General features: G+C 41.6%; 1 protein-coding gene and 1 long non-coding RNA gene across 4 annotated transcripts in view; one reads left to right on the forward strand and one right to left on the reverse strand.

Moving 5' to 3' along the window:
* Positions 1 to 667: 667 nt before the first annotated feature.
* On the reverse strand, positions 668 to 15,052 carry LOC309854667. Of its 2 annotated transcripts, none has more exons than XR_014306335.1 (6): positions 14,983 to 15,052; positions 9,911 to 9,944; positions 8,545 to 8,642; positions 7,811 to 7,893; positions 5,500 to 6,640; positions 668 to 1,089 (listed from the first exon to the last, which is right to left on the reverse strand). It is a non-coding gene; the product is annotated as an uncharacterized lncRNA (long non-coding RNA). The 2 variants fall into 2 exon arrangements; XR_014306336.1 differs by having other exon boundaries at positions 5,500 to 5,564; positions 6,439 to 6,640; positions 7,811 to 8,642.
* TOX (thymocyte selection associated high mobility group box) overlaps positions 14,967 to 16,244 on the forward strand; it is a 302,338-nt gene continuing 301,060 nt past the window's right edge. The window contains exon 1 of one of the 2 annotated variants that reach the window (XM_082714043.1): positions 14,967 to 15,422. In XM_082714043.1, coding sequence (XP_082570169.1) covers positions 15,321 to 15,422 — 102 coding nt within the window. In that variant the 5' untranslated portion in view covers positions 14,967 to 15,320. The remainder of the gene's footprint in view (positions 15,423 to 16,244) is intronic. The other variant, XM_082714044.1, reaches the window with a different exon arrangement.

The following is a 16,244-nucleotide window of genomic DNA, read 5'->3' on the forward strand; positions in this document are numbered from 1 at the left end:
GAACTGCCCATGGCCTTGAAACTCACTTTTAAGTGACTTTTTGGGAAAAGTCAACTCAACTGCAAAGAAGGAAGAGTTGCAGGCAGATCAGGAGAATTTTGACACAGTTGTTAAAGGACGTCATGGAAAGAGAATTTCTGCCACGCCTGTTCCCCAGAAAAAGCCCAGCCATGAAAGAAAAAAAATTCAAATGTATCCCCAAATGCAGAAGGACATCCAATGCCTCCTCATCGCTTCAGCCAGTTCTGCTTTGGATTCTAAATTGAATATAACAATGCTTATAAGCAGTTAGAATAAGCAGTTTCTTTATGTGGGGACATATTAAGTTGGTGATAGTTTTTAGACTCCCTTTTTGGATTTTCAAGTCCCAACCCTGAGAAGAAAAAGATGTTTTGCAGTTCCCTTACTTCTTCCAACTTCTCGAAGCCCAAAGATCCAGAATAAACCACTAAGGTCTAAGCCAGGTCTATTACAAACCCCACATCCTTGGCTTTAAACCCACCTTTGCCACCTTGGAGCCATTGATGACTGCTTAGCAGTCTAGGTCTTCAAATCAGGGATGCTCTATCCCATAGTATACAGTAAATGTCATTACATCTCTATGTCTCTACATCTGTTTCTTATAGATCTTGAAAAAAAAATTCAGATAGACAACAGATGATGAGATCCTAATAAATTTATTAAAGGAATGCTCTTTAAAAGGTATATGTTTCCACTCTTTGAAACTAATGTCACAGAAAGAATAAAATCTTTTTCTTTTTTTTTTTTTTTTCACACACTGTTAAGGAGAAAACATTTGGTCTTATTAGGACAATTTTTAGGTTTTTAGTGATTAGAGCTAAACTATACAGTTGGACCAACAATCTTGCAATGGATATTCTGTTTATTGGAGAGGCAACAAAGTCCTGGGATTTAAAGTGCAGTAACCTGGGGCACCTGGGTGGTTCAGTGGGTTAAGCCTCTTCCTTTGACTGAGGTTGTGATCTCAGGGTCCTGGGATCTAGCCTCACATTGAGCCTCGCATCGGGCTCTCTGATTGGCGGGGAGCCTGCTTCCTCCTCTCTGTCTCTGCCTACTTGTGATCTCTATCTGTCAAAAAAAAAAAAAAAAAAAAAGTAAAGTGCAATAAACTGCCGTGTTCAAATCCTGGCCCTACTGCTTGCTGTGATTATGAACTTGTTAGAATTATTTTGTCAACACACATTGAAGAAAAATTATTTGAACTCCGTTCAACTAAACGAATAATTACCAAATATTCTTTATGTTTCAGAAATTGTGCTTGGCATTGCAGAGCCTCAGAGATGAACAGGACATGGGAGGACCGCCCCAAAAGCTCATGGAGAAGAGAGAATAACAGGGTCCTACACACAAACACACACACACACTCACATAAACTGTAACAGAAGATGAAATGTAAGAAGTCCTCTGAGACAATGAAAGAATCACCCATAATTGTTCAGGGAAGGAGAATGGGGAAAGCCCAGATGGGGTAGGAAGGACCAGGAGGAGTTTCAGGAGGGTAGTGATGGTGGCAGGAGGAAGTGGAAGGCAGGGCTGGGACTTGCCTAGGAACAAACATGTAGGAGCTAGAAAAAGACAGGTTATGCTAAAAGAATATGAAATGATCTGCTCTGATAGACACACAAACACTGAGAGAATTAAGTCTAGAATTTAATAAAGATCTGGAATGCTGGGTATGGAGTCCTTACTGAACTCCAAAAGCAATAAAAATGGGCAGCATTCACTGATACGCACCAAGTGCCTCTCGAAGCTTCTAGAAAGAGATGAAATACTGGCTTAAACTCTAGATGCAAAGATACTAAATCAGTAGGAAGCAACATTATGAGTTTTCTTCTGTGAAAATAGCAGATTAAACTTTGAATGGAAATTTATAAATTAATTTACAATTTTTAAGAATGTGTTGGAACTTTATCACATTTTACCAAGAGGCAGCCTCTATGAAAGACCTTTTTTGCAGGAATTGGAATAATTAAATTGAAGATTCAGTGTACCTTTTCAATCATTTTATTAAAAAACTCATTCTGGTTTTCTCTGAGGGAGAGATAAACCACTGCTTAAGGAAGTGGCTAAATCTTTTTTTAAACTACTGTATTCACCATAAAATATATGACACTATTCCCAAATAACACCTAATAGAAGCTAGTCACATCAAAATCAGAAAACAAAACAAAACAAAACAAAACAAAAAAACCTTGCCCTTTCAAAACGAGCTTTTCGTGCTTGTCTTTAAAGCAGATGTTAGAAGTACAGGGGAGATTGAGATATAATTCAGAATGGGAGAAGAAGAGCTTATAAACAAATCATTACAACACAGTAATGAAAGACTCTACAGTGTGCCTGGGGGGTGGGGGGGAGGACTTAGTACAGCTTGACTGAAGGAATATTTGATTTATGTCTTGGAGGTAATAGGAGCTATCATGTGTATATGTGCTAGTGAGTGTGTTCTCACTAGACTGAGGGAACAGTAGATGCAAATGCTTGAACTTAAGACAAGCACAAGTAGCTAATTGCTGGAGAGTAATGGTTTGATATATTGGGGTATCAGAAAAGCTGTTGGAGGTGTTCAAGTGGGGCGATGGTGTGCTCCAGGTGTCTGCTAGGTTGATAGGTGGGTGTGAAGATGTTGAATTGTAGGTAAGGAGAATCAGTAAGAGGCTCAGTAAGAGCAGTAGTCCAGATGAGAAATGACAAAGGATGAGACCTATAGTTAACTACGGGACTGAGTGTAACTATTAAAGGAGATACGCATTCTAGGAGAAAACGCTTTATATGGGTATTGCATTTATCAAGATTTATGTGTGTATTTAAGATTTTATTTATTTATTTATTTATTTATTTATTTATTTATTTGAGAGAGAGATAGCAAGGGAGAGCATGAGCAGAGGGAGCATGCGAGCAGAGAGCCTGACTCAGACTCAGGGCTCCATTCCAGGACCCTGGGATCATGATGGGACCTGAAGGCAGACACTTAACGAACCCAGCCACCCAGGTGACCTGAGATTTATGTGTGTTATGTATTTACATATATTATGAGTCCCAGTGACTAAAGAAATACAGCCAGATATAACAGATAGATGGTTGGAAATAGGCACCTGGGAGTCAGAAAATAGAAAAGGGACATTGATTTGACAGGGATTAAATAACAAGTTGTAGTTGGAGCTATGGAAGGAGATAATCATCCAGGAGAGGGTATAGAAAAGCTTTTGTGAACCTGGAACCCAGCACTGTGTCTGGCAATGAGTGAGCACTCAAGTGGTATTTGTTGTGTGGATGACTGCGTAAGAGAGAAAACAGATGAATGTCTACCAGTCCCTCCTGGAACATTCCTCCTTGGAATCTAGGACTCCATGTTCTCTTGATTTCTCTTATCTCTCTGTTTCTTGTCCTGCTGCTCTACCTGTTTGTTCTCTTCATGTAGATACTCCCCAGTGTGTATCTACAACAACAAATATAAGACAGGATCCCTTCACTTAAAGACTTCACAGTCCAACAAGGAACCAATTTATAAAGCCCCCAAGAAAGTCCAGAAATGTGAGAAACAAATTGTTCCCAGTTAAACACACTGGAATACATTCAATGAGAGTCTTAGAATAGTTTCAGTAGAAAATATTTCAGAAGCAGAAATCCGGGTTGCTGTGGGTTGAAGAATAAATGGGAGGGCGAAGAAGAAGAGTTCAGGAATCATTTTAAGAGGTTTAATAACAATCAATAGGTTGGGAGGTGATGGAGCTGTATCTGGAGCGAGGGGCAATGTCAAAAGTTGTTTTGTTGGGGGAAAAGGGTTCAGGGCATGGAAAAGTTGGCCAAGAACCCAACAAAGCATAACAAATATTGTCTTTGACCTCAAGGAGCTAATTATTTATTACAGAAAACAGACATGTAAATTGACCGGGAAGGTAGAGTGTGATAGATGTTATGACCAGCCTGGAATGTGCCAGTTGGAGAGCCTGCAATGCTTGTCCTGAAGAGAATAATGATCTGATGTCTGATCTGAATCTAAAAGAGAAATAGGACCTCTGCGTGCAGACACCCAGAGGAAGGGGATGCTGGGTAGAGGAAAGAGTGGGAACAAAGGCAGAGGAATATTGAAAACATAAGGGTTACAAATCATTTGTCATTTTCTCCGAGTATGTGGAATACATTTTCATTTCATTAACAATGACTTCTGAAAAGCAAGGTTTTAATTTTTCTAAAATTCAGTTTATCAAATTGCATTTTGTGTCCTAAAGAAGTTTTGTGTAACCCAAGTCATGATTTGATCCTATATTTTCTTGTATTATCCGTATGGTTTTAGCTCTTAAATTTAGGTTTATGCTCTGTTTAGAATTGACTCTTGTATATGATGTGAAGGAAGAGTTTATTTTTGCATTAGGGTATCTAATTGTTCCAGCAGAATTTTTTGAAAAATATTTTGCCATTGAATTACCTTGTCACTTGTTGAAAATCAATTAATTATGTATTTATGGGTCTATTTCCAGACTTCTCTTTTGTTCAATTAATTTATATGCCTATCCTTATGTCAATATCATGTGATCTTCATTACTGTATCTTTCTTGTGAGTATTAAAATCAAATGGTACGATTTTTTCCCAAATTTATTCTTTTCCAAAATTGTTTGGTACTTTGTGTTTCCATAAAAATGTTAAAGTAAGCCTCTTATTTTCAATGAAAAAAAAAAGCCTAAAGATTTATTGGAATTTCATTGAATCTACAGATTCATAGAATCTATAGAGCAGAATGGTATCTTAATTATATTAAGATTAATGGTATCTTAATTATATTAAGATTAGTGGTATCTTAATTATATTAAGACCTTCATACTATGAACATGGTATAGCTCTCCATTTCTTTAGGTCTGCTTTAATCTCACTCAGCACTGTTTTTGCAATTTTTAGTGCACAAGTGTTATATATTTTGTGGTAGGTATGCCTAAGAATTTCATATATTTGATGTTATTATAATTTTTTTTTTAAATGTCCAACTGTTGTTGCACCTGGGTGGCTCAGTCGGTTAAGCTTCTGACTTTGGCCCTGGTCATGATCTCAGGGTCCTGGGATTGAATCCCAAGTTGGGCTCCCCACTCAGCAGGGAGTCTGCTGTCCGTCTCCTTTTGTCCCTCCCCCACTCATACTCTCTCTGTCTCTCTCTCAAATAATAACTAAAATCTTCTTTAAAAAATGTTCAATTGTTTGTTGCTTGCATAAAGAAATAGAATTTCTTTCCTACTGTCCTGGCTTTCTGAAACCTTTTGAAACTTACTTATTACTTTTTTTTATAAACTCTGATAAAGGACTTACATCCAGAATGTTCTCAACAATAAGTGGGCAAACAACCTGATCTTATAAAGGCAAAAGCTTTTAGTAGGCTCTCCATCAAATAAGATACACTAGTGACAAATGTATGAAAAGATCATTAGTCATTAGCAAAATATAAACTTAAAAAATATATGTATAATTATAAATCCACTGAAATGACTAACCTTAAAAAGATTGACAATGCCATGTGTTGACAAGGATTTGGGGCAATCAAACTTCTTGTAGATTACTGGTAGGAATGAAAGAGGGTACCGTCACTTCTGAAATCAGTTTGGCAGTTTCTTAATAATTGCAATATTCATTTGCTATGGAATCTAACTTTCACATTCCTAGAAATCTACCCAAAGAAAATGAAAACATATTTCTATACAGGTACTTGTGCTTGGATTTTCGGGGCAGCTCTATTCACTGTAGTTAAAACTGGAAGGAACCCACATGCCCATCATGTGGGTAAACAAAACTGTGTTCATTCACAATGCAATATTACTTAGCAATAAAAAGGAATAAGATACTAATAGACAAAACAATGTGGATTAATTTCAAATACATTAAGCTAAAAGAAAGAAATCAGACATAAAAGACCACATAGTAAAAGCTTCCATTTGTATGACATTTTGGAAAAAACAACACTATAGTAACAAAGATCAGGTCAAGGGTTTCTGGGATCTGGGAGTTGAGGAAAGAATTGACTAGAAAGGGGTCCAAGGAAAATTTCTGAACAGATGGAGATGTTCTATACATGACTGTGGTACTGGTTCACAAATTTCTCAAAACTCCTCAAATTATACATTTCAAATTAGTGGATTTTTATTGTAGATAAATTGTCCTTTGATGGATTACTTTAAAAGAAATCTGGTGAGTTTAATTTACTAGGAAGGCAGGTCTGTAATCCATTATCTGAGACCCTACAGGCCAAATGTGTTTTTTTTTTTTTTAAATGTGTTTTGAACTTCATAATTTTTGAAAGCTTATATAGTATATTACTCACAGACTGATATATATCATCCATATACTTATACTTTTATATAGTGTACTAAAGCCAGCCTTGATGCAGGAATTGATCCCATAGTCAAACACAATTCTATTTCTGTAACAAAACATACGTGTATTCATGAGTAGAATCAGTATGTTCTATGAAGAGCCTCTTGTCACTTTAGATGACATGTTGCTTCTTGATTTTGCTTCTTGATTCTTCTGAGACTGAGAGGCTGTGGTCTTGGCCAGGCAGTTTGGTATTTGCTCTAATTTAAGGTTCAGAGGTTGGGACTGAGAGGTGAGATAGTCTGAGGTTGAGAAAACACGAGGCTGGAGAGGGAGGTAGATCGCAGAGGATCACATTGTACAGTTTAAGATTTTCCTGGGCATATTTATACATTATAGCTACTAAAATGGCAGATTAGTTACTCAGAAAAAGGAAGAACTGGTTTCTCCTTCAGTAACAAGCTCCTGTGATTACTTATGAAAACCTTACTGTAATGGAAATAGTACATGCAAGTCTCATGGCCCATAAAAAATAATAATACAAAGGCATCAAGGTCAAGTCTTATACTGAAGCCCTTCAAAACTCCTCAGTCTCTTTAAGATAACGTTCCAGCTTTCAGACAATTTTGTGATCTAAACTCGTTCTCTGGGTCTCCTCATTGTCCCTCCACTTGCCCCCTCCCCCCATCTTGGCACGTGAAAAACTGTACCAAATACCCAGTCAGGCGCTTGTTCTGGTTGTTCCCTAGCTTCTTTGTCTTTTAAAGCCTCTCTGACGTTGTTAATACCCTTTCCTCTGATTAAGTGCTATTCTCTCCATTCATTCTTTGGTAAATTTCTCTTCTACAGGTTATAAATGCTTATAGAAGCCACACAGAAAACATAAATGAGTAAAGCAGCCAAGGGTTGGGGGGGGAGGAGAAACAACCACCAACATATATTGTTATGTAAGACACCCATCATGTAGAGGGCTCTTAATAATGGTGGCCTTAATTAAAAATGGTATTAGGCCATAATAATAGAGCTGAGGCACCATAGAGAATGCAATACTATTGTAACTCTTCCCAACCTGTCACAGTGAAGTGGAAATGTTTACATATTACGATATCTTGAATTTTTTTTCAGTAGCTTCCTAAATCAACTCCTTCTGAGACCAAGGGAAAATATGCCAAGTTAAGTTGTCTTTTTGCAAAGAGCACCATTTGAGGAATTTATGATATTTGGGGCCATCAGTCCTGTTCAGAGAGATTCCATCTCTTCCCTCGAGGAGCTTCTCATCAGCATCAAACACATTAATACAGACAGACATATTGGAGCACCATTAGGAACAAAATGGAAACATTAAAGCAATCCATGGATAGTCGGGTAATTGCATTACGTGAAGGTCAAGCATAAGTGGATTTGTAGTGGAAGGAAACAGTGACTACCTAATCAGGGCAGAGATCAGGAACTGCACGTGGGAACTGGGCAGGGCAAGGGTACAAAATCACTTACCTAATCAGCCCTGGAAGATTTCATGGGACGAGTGGGGAGTCAGTAGCAACCATCAGCCTGAGTGGGAGCTCAAGAGTCTCTTGCTGTCTTCAAAATGTATGATTTTTGAATTAGGAAATTGAAGGCTACACATTAAAACACACTGTTATAAAGCAGGGAAGATTCCTTTTCTTTCGTCTTTGGCTCTGAGATTGTCCTATAAGGCCACCCTTATCACGTGAGAGTATCCTTTTATGCAAGTAGCATACTAAAAATGTATTCAATAGTTTAACTTCAAGTTAACTCCAAGTTTCAAAATTTAATTTAAAGATTTTTAATTTCTAGTTTTACAACATGTCTTAAATTTCACTGGCAAAAATCAGATGTTTGCTGTTTTTCTTTGTTACCAAAGTTCTTGAAAATATCCAGGGACAAATCTAATGTAAAAAAAAAAAAAAAAGCATTTTCTGACTCTAAAAAACTACAAGAGATGTCTTGGTTCCCTGTTTGGATGAACTTCATTTTACGCTATCCAAAATGTGTGAGCACAGAAACCCTTTAGATAATTCGAGCTAAGGCTGAACCCTCGGTCCCCTTGATCATATAGAAGGAAGGTGTATTTCAAGAAGAGGTGTGTCCCTTGGTGCTCAGGGGATGTGACCTGACTTTTACTGGGGACAGAGATGTTATGCCCAGTCTGATGGAGAGCTCACTCTCTCCTTTGGCAATACATTCAAGACCCCTGGGGAGAATACTTAACCCGTGTGACTAAATTCTCCAAGGCTCTAGTATTACAACCAATTTCTTACGTTGTTTCTTCAGTAAAGGCGTTCTCTTGTTTCTGAAAGAACTCCTGAGATACACGATTCAAAGATATTATATTGCCCCCCTGCCCCGAGACTGCCCCCTCCTGTCAGGTCCTTTAAATTTCCTAAAGGTCTTATTTTCCCAATCCTTTAATCATCTCTGTGGTAAAAAACTAAGTTCTCATGTTTTTTTGTCTCACTCTGGATGAGGTACTGGCTGGCCTAAGTCCTGTGGGTCATATTGATATGTTTCTACACAAGTGAGACCTTCCCACTTTAAATTGAAGTGCTCCTGTGGACTCGTCATGTCTTTTTGAAAACCAACAATAACAAAACACAGCTAGGGACACAGTTCAAAATAAGACACAGAGTGTACAAGTAAGCCAGGATTATCTTTCCTTTGTATTATTCTGGGTCCCTTTCCGGCCCCACTTCATGGGAAAGGATGACCCTTGATTGTCCATTTTCACCAAAATAGCATTTGGGAATGCAGGACTATTAACTCAGGTAAAGCAAAAGGGCTGTTCCTTTCATCTCAGCAATTCCACACCTACTCTCCTTCCAAGTGACTTTTTATAGAATATTAGTTTGCATTAAAAAAAAATCCATTTAATTGCATGGGAGAAACACTTCACCACCACGCTCCAGGCCGATCCCATGTTGCAGCTGCTCCTACTTAACGGGTAATTGTGGCCTCACTCTTTTCCAAGGAACTAATTCTGATTTTGAAAGGATTCGTCCTCATAGTTTATCCTGATGAGAGAGGACTGGATTATTGCTGTGTAAAATAGTTGAAGAGTCTTATTATAGCTATTATGCCACAAATGTTGTATATTGTTAGAGATCCCAGTACTGTCCCACACTCAGTGTAAGATGTGCAGGCACTGGCACCCTTCCCATATTATGTAAAAAAATACTGCATTTTATGAGTCATTTAGTACCATGTGAGGTATCTGTAGACCCTATATCATTTCCTTCAAACTTTCCTCATCATTCTGAAATCCTTTATTTTCTGGTTGAAAGACTTACAATCTAGTCATTTCTCACTAGTCTCCCCAGGAAATAAACTTCAGTACTCTCTGTTCTCCCACTGCATTATATTATGGATTGCATATCATTCTACTTTACATTTAAATTACTTTAGAAAACTATTTAAAAAAAAGCAAACTAACCTCTGGACAACAGTAAATTCTAACTGGTAAATTGAGAAAATGTAAATGTTTCCTATCAAAACCATTGATGATATTTCTAGAACCTTGAAGTGGGGTAGAATTCAGCATTGGTTAGGTTGTAAGGAGAAAAAATACCAACATACCTAATTCAGCCATAATCTTGTTAGGAACGTAAACCTGTAAACACATGCATAACAAGATGGTTTATAATACAACTGGTCCATATCATGGGCTCAAATGAATGGAATTTTAAAAGAATGAGGTTTTCTTCTACAAGAGAGACTGAGCTATCTCCTATTGCTGGAAAGCACACCCTTAAATAAGAGGAGGCCAGTGAAGGACTGATATTAATTTTGTTAAAAAATACAGCATGCTTTGATTTTAGTTTCAATAGTTGGCATTTCAAAGTAAATCCCTCTATAAGATCTTTCATCCACACCTTCAACATAGAGAGGACTATTACTCTTAAAGAAAATTAACTCCAAGGGCTAACCAAGAGTACCCCTCAAGAAGTGCCATTTTGTTGTTGTTGTTGAATGATTGTTTTTTTTTTAAGATTTTATTTATTTATTTGACAGACAGGGATCACAAGTAGGCAGACAGGCAGGCAGAGGGAGAGGGGGAAGCAGGGTCCTCGATGAGCAGAGAGCCCCAAGTGGGGCTCAATCCCAGGACCCTGGGATCATGACCTGAGCTGAAGGCAGAGGCTTTAACCCACTGAGTCACCCAGGTGCCCCTGTTGAGTGATTTTTATTAGACTCTCATAAGTCTTGGATAGGATTGACTGTGTAGAGGATATTTTCCCTGATGTAAAACATTCTGTGTGTAGTTTGGAGACATTACTACAAATTTAGGGCTTATGTCCATAGTACAAAGAATCAGTAAACATAAAATGCAGTCAGTGGAAACACGTGCAAATTTGAAAACATGACATCATCAAACTATCATCAAAATGAAGATGTGGAGGGAACAAAATAAGATGCTAAGTGTGGTTTGTAATTAGTGGTTAAGGGTTCCAATAAAACTTGTAAAACTAAATAAGAGAGATGCAACGTTAAAAAATTATGACTAGGTCCAGGACATAGTAGGCATTTCAGAAAGGTAGCTATCAACTTTATTACATCAATACTAGTTAAGGAGAAGTTTTGTTCACAGACCCACATTTTTTGGTAATGAGAGTTCCTAGTTCAGATGACCAAATTGTAATTAGGGTCTCTACAGCAGTTCATTCCGGTTTTGTTAGAATAACTGAGTCCATTGCCACACTCAGTCTCTGTAAGGGCAGTGTAGATTATGGGACCTCGAGACATGACCTGCTATGTCCCCTTGTGAGAGCCAACACAAAATAACAGTCTAGCCAGGAAATTTACTCACGTGAAAATTTTGTGCTTTGAACATTCCCTTTGTGCCCATGTTATCTTTCTTCCTAGACCACTGGTTCTCAATCCTTCCTGAAAGTTGAAAGCCCCTGGAAAGCTTCTACAAACTCCTATGCCCAGTCCTTACCCTTAATGGATTGAAACAGAATCTCTGGTGGAGAAGTCCAGCCATGAGTATTTTTCAAAGGGTGTGGGGTGACTCCACTGACCAAAGTGAGAAATACTGCTCTAGAAGACTAGAACACATCTAAAAGAGAACCTATTTCAAGAAATTTGTTCTTGTATGTCAACCTATACACAATACATAGCATAGAGCCTGACTCTGCTTATATGGCTTTGTTGAATAATATCCAAGTGAATGGATGGACAAATAGATTAGTAAAATTAGCCATGATGTAAAGTTGAATATCCTGGAAATTGAAAAATAATATAATACCTCTCTACTATTTTTATCTCCCAAATTAATAAGATTTACTCAGTGGCTTATCTATTCAACTTCCTCCATGTTTTTTCTGGGAGAACTGCTCTCCTTCCATATATGATGGGCCTTGGGTGGAGCATTTTATTTATATAAAATATAAATATTTTTTTTCAGATCACACTGAGTTAATCTTTACAGCCTACTCTTCATGTAGGAGTGATTGGGGTTAAGAGTTGTTTTTTTTAAACCAAGAGCTCCCATTCCCCCCTGAGCTGGGAAAAACTCAAGCAATTCTGTCACACCAGCTGGGTGCCTTACAATCTGATTCAATTCTGACAGTATCTCCCTGGAGATAGCATCAGATCCCACAGGCTAAGGGCTCAGCCCCACAAGACTCCCTGCACTGCCCCAAGAATAAGAAAACCATTTGAGATGCCAATGACAAGCCCAGGGTAATAACTGTGCTTTTGACTGATCAGCTATCAAACAGAATATCCTATGACACCATCCTCGGCTTTGAGGACTTTAGCAGAGTGTTTCACAAAGCTCAAGAAAAAGTTTACTTACTGTTTACATATTTATTATAAAAGGATATGACAAAGGATACAGATGAACATCCAAATGCATTGAGTAAGGTATGTGGGAAAAGACGGAATTTCCAAGCTCTCTCCAAGATAACCACTCTGCATGACCTCCACTTGGTCACCAACCAGGAAGTTCTCTGAGTCCTGAACTTTGGCAATTTTTATGGGGACTTCATCACATAGGCATGATGGATCATCAACTCCATTTTCAATCCCATAACCCACCCCCCCACCTCCATCATGAAATTGAACTTCCTGGTCTACTCTCCATGTATGAGTGATTGGAGTCAAGAGCTTTTTTTTTTTTTCCTAAAGATTTTATTTATTTGACAGAGAGAGATCACAAGTAGACAGAGAGGCAGGCAGAGAGAGAGAGAGAAGTAGGCTCCCTGCTGAGCAGAGAGCCCGATGCAGGACTTGATCCCAGGACCCCGAGATCATGACCTGAGCCGAAGGCAGTGGCTCAACCCACTGAGCCACCCAGGCGCCCCTGGAGTCAAGAGCTTTTTTCATCAAAAGCTCACATTCCCACCCCTCACACCATGCCACAAACAAACATACCATTTTGACGCTACTGATTGCACACGAAAGAAACCAGGTACAAATTAAGTAGAGGGATACATAGTTCCCGTGTATTTAGGTTTCTTCTCAAGACAGAGAAAAGTAGTAGGTCTAGAGAACAAAGTATAGACATTATTGTCTTCCTAGATGTCAAAATTTTGATAATGAAACTTTTCATCCTCCTGATGTTCACAGGGTCATCAAACAGATATCAATTACAGATTCTAAGAAAGTTTTCATAATTGATATAATACGTTGATAATAAATGGTGAATTAATGATAAAAATTTAAATTTGGGAATATTTAAGTTAAAATCAATTTTTTTAAATTTTGGAAATATATATAAGCATATTTTAGCATCTATAACTGAATTTTGAACACTGAAAATCAAAACACAAAACATTTAAATTTTATTATAAAGAAATTTATTAAGAGGAAAAAAATTTCTACTTTTTATTTTATTTTATGCCCTGAAGGACCTGTAAATATGGATATTCTTCAGAATCCAGTGGAGAGGAATTCTTTTTTCTCACTGCTCTCTCTCTCCCTACACAATTTCCACCATGTCAGTCTTGAGGTGGGGAAAGTGTTAGATTTTTGTTACTTCTAGAAATGATGAAGGGAAGAAAGAAAACAATGGTTTAAGAGAAAAAAGGATGCAAGCAGTACAAAGCAATGCTAAGTAAAAGCTTCCTAAAAAGCCATGTGTAGACACTCAATGATGTTATCATTTCTTATACTTTCTTCATAGATTTTCTTCCAGATCTCTCTGATTGTACCTGACAGGTGCTCTCAGTTGCAGGGGAAACAACATAGCTGTCAGAAAGTTGTACAGAGCAGTTCGCAGTCAACATGCACTGCACAGTTGTGTGGGGGTGGCAGAGTGTTATTAGTAGCCTTAGCACAGAATGAAGTAGAAAGGATGAAGTACTTCCAGGCTCCTTTGCAGGGTCTTGGGCCCTACTGTGTGTGGCTCCTTCCTCCTGGGAAGGTAAATATCACCTGCTATTGCCTGGACTTCCCACCAATGACAGAGTCTCAGGGATAAATCTGCTGGACTCCAGCCAAATTTCGTGGACCCCCCCCCCCCCCGCAGCCATCCGGAAAAAAACGAAGTTGCAAATTTCTGTGTTTTAGAGGTAAGGCGGGAAAACATGATTGGAGACTTTCTCCTCCCACTTGCGGACCAGAGAAAGGGGGAGGCTGATTCCAGGTCTTCAGTGCCTCTCCCAGAGCATCAGTGGGCTTCCAATTACAAAAAGACAAGAATCCCATCAGGGGCAACTAGCAAGCCCACGTGTTTCCCCTGTAGTCTGATCTTGTGTGTTGATGAGCCTTTCCCTATTTACACTTTGATTTACTCCTGTGGTCTTTTTGGAGTCTCCAGGGCTGCCTTAGCTTTGCAAACCCTCCAGTGGGTCACAGATCATTGGGAGGTGAGGGCTGGAGGCGGAAGCCAGCGACAGAAGGGGGTAGGCTTTTAAGCCCATCCACACCCTTGCAGTCCTTTCGGGTCCCTAGCCCAGTAGCCCGCTATAGCGCACAGTTGATTCGCGCTCCCTGAGGGTTCCCGGTCCCTAGGACCGGCGCAGCATGTAATAGCCACCTCCACCAGGGGCTGGGAGTAGGGGTGGGGACGCAGGGATGAGAGTGGGGAGAGCCACGAAAGGGGAGGTGGCGGATGCAGAGAAAGAGGTGGGGACAGCCGCGGAGGGGACGGTGGGAGCGGGGTGGGGCCGGGGCGGGCCCGGGGGCGGGGCTCGCCACAGCGCCCTCTTGCTGCGTGCTCCCTGCCGTGCCCCGGGGCCGCCGGTGGCTGGGGCTCCGTAGCCCCTTTGTGTACTACTCGCTGGCCGGGAGGAGCGCGGATCCCGCACAGCGGAGGCTCCGCGGGGTCCCGCCACCCCGGCCCGGTCCCGGCCGCCCTCTCCTCCTTTTTCTCCGCTCCTCCCTCCTCCGGGCCCCGGCCCCCAGCCTCGAGCTGCAACCATTGGGTCGCAAGCGGCCCCGCGTCCTGCCGCGCACCCTACCCCGCCCGGCCCGGGGCGTTCACCCCCCCCCCCCACTCTCGCCCTGTCCCCCTCTTCATTCCTCCCCCCATCCCAGGCCTCCAAGGTGGAGAAAATAAACTAAAAGCAGAGCAACTCAGAGACTCCAATAAAACGCCCAGGACCTAGAGCCCGAGCGCGAGCGCGTGTGCCGGGCGGCGAGGGGCGCGGGAGGCGGGGATGGGGGGGGCGGGCGGGGGGACAATGAGCGCATGAAGTTACCTGCCCGGCGGCAGCGGCGGCGGCGGTGGCGGCGGGGCCGAGAGGCGGCGGCGAAACAGGCTGCGCGCTCGGCGCCGACGGGTGCGCGCCGCGGCTTGGGGGAGAGTTGAGCGCTTTTCCCCCCTCTTTTTTTTTTTTTTTCTTTCTTTCTTTTTTTTTTTTTTTTTTTCTCCTCTTCTTAAACAAACCACAAACGGATGTGAGGGAAGGAAGGTGTTTCTTTTACTCCTGAGTCCAGACACCTCTCTCTGTTCCGTCTAAGCTTGTTTTGCTGAACACTTTAAAAAAAAAAAAAAAAAAAAAGGAAAAGAAAAGGAGTTGCTTGATGTGAGAGTGAAATGGACGTAAGATTTTATCCACCTCCAGCCCAGCCCGCCGCTGCGCCCGACGCTCCCTGTCTGGGACCTTCTCCCTGCCTGGACCCCTACTATTGCAACAAGGTGAACGCTCTGCTTTTGTTTCCACCGTGTTCTTGCTGCTTGATCCCGGGAGGGGGGCGGCGGCGGCGGCGGACCGGCTCGGCTACCGGGGTCGGTCGGTGGAGGCCGGTCCCGGGCGCGCTCGAGTCGCAGCCCGCTACAGCCCTGCGTGCGCTGGGGTAGTAAATACTGTGCAGCAGCTCCGGGGGTTTGCCAAACACCGCGATTGTGCGTAAAGTGACAAGATTTGCTCGGATTCTTTCCTTCCTGCTGTTCGCGACTAAGGCTCCCTGCCTAGGTTTGCCGGGGGGCGTTTAAAAAAAATTAAGAGAAAACCACGGAATACTTTGGGGGTGTGTCTGGGGTCCGGGAACGCAGGCAGAGAGTAAGAGAAGTCAGTTTATTTTGTAGTTTCCCCTTCTGCTTCCCGCCCTCTCACGGGCTGCGGGGACTCGTGGCACCGCTTCCCGGACCGGGATTAGTTGCCAGGGGAGCAGCCGGGAGTCGGGGTGCAGGGACCAGGGAGACGCCTCCGCCCCCCGCCGGGAAAATTGCTCCACAAGTCTTTTGTTTTCGCAAATCCTTTCGGGCGCCCGAGCCGGGTGTTCGGACACCGGTTTGCGGGCCGAGGTACAGCAGGGTTGACCGGTTTGGGGGACAGCTCCCGCTTGCGGGGGGCGGGGGGCGCGGTAAATGCAAGTTTGTTAGAAGCCGGGCGAGTGCGCCGAGTTTACGTCTGAAGCTCCAGCACTCCTCACGGCGCTTGGAGAAGCGTCCCAGGCTGGGCTGTACCCACAGCCCGGTGACCCCAGGTGCCAAGGCCGCGGGGTACCCGGGCGCGGC

Source organism: Mustela nivalis, assembly GCF_964662115.1.
Source record: "Mustela nivalis genome assembly, chromosome: 2".
NCBI classification, from domain to species: domain Eukaryota; kingdom Metazoa; phylum Chordata; class Mammalia; order Carnivora; family Mustelidae; genus Mustela; species Mustela nivalis.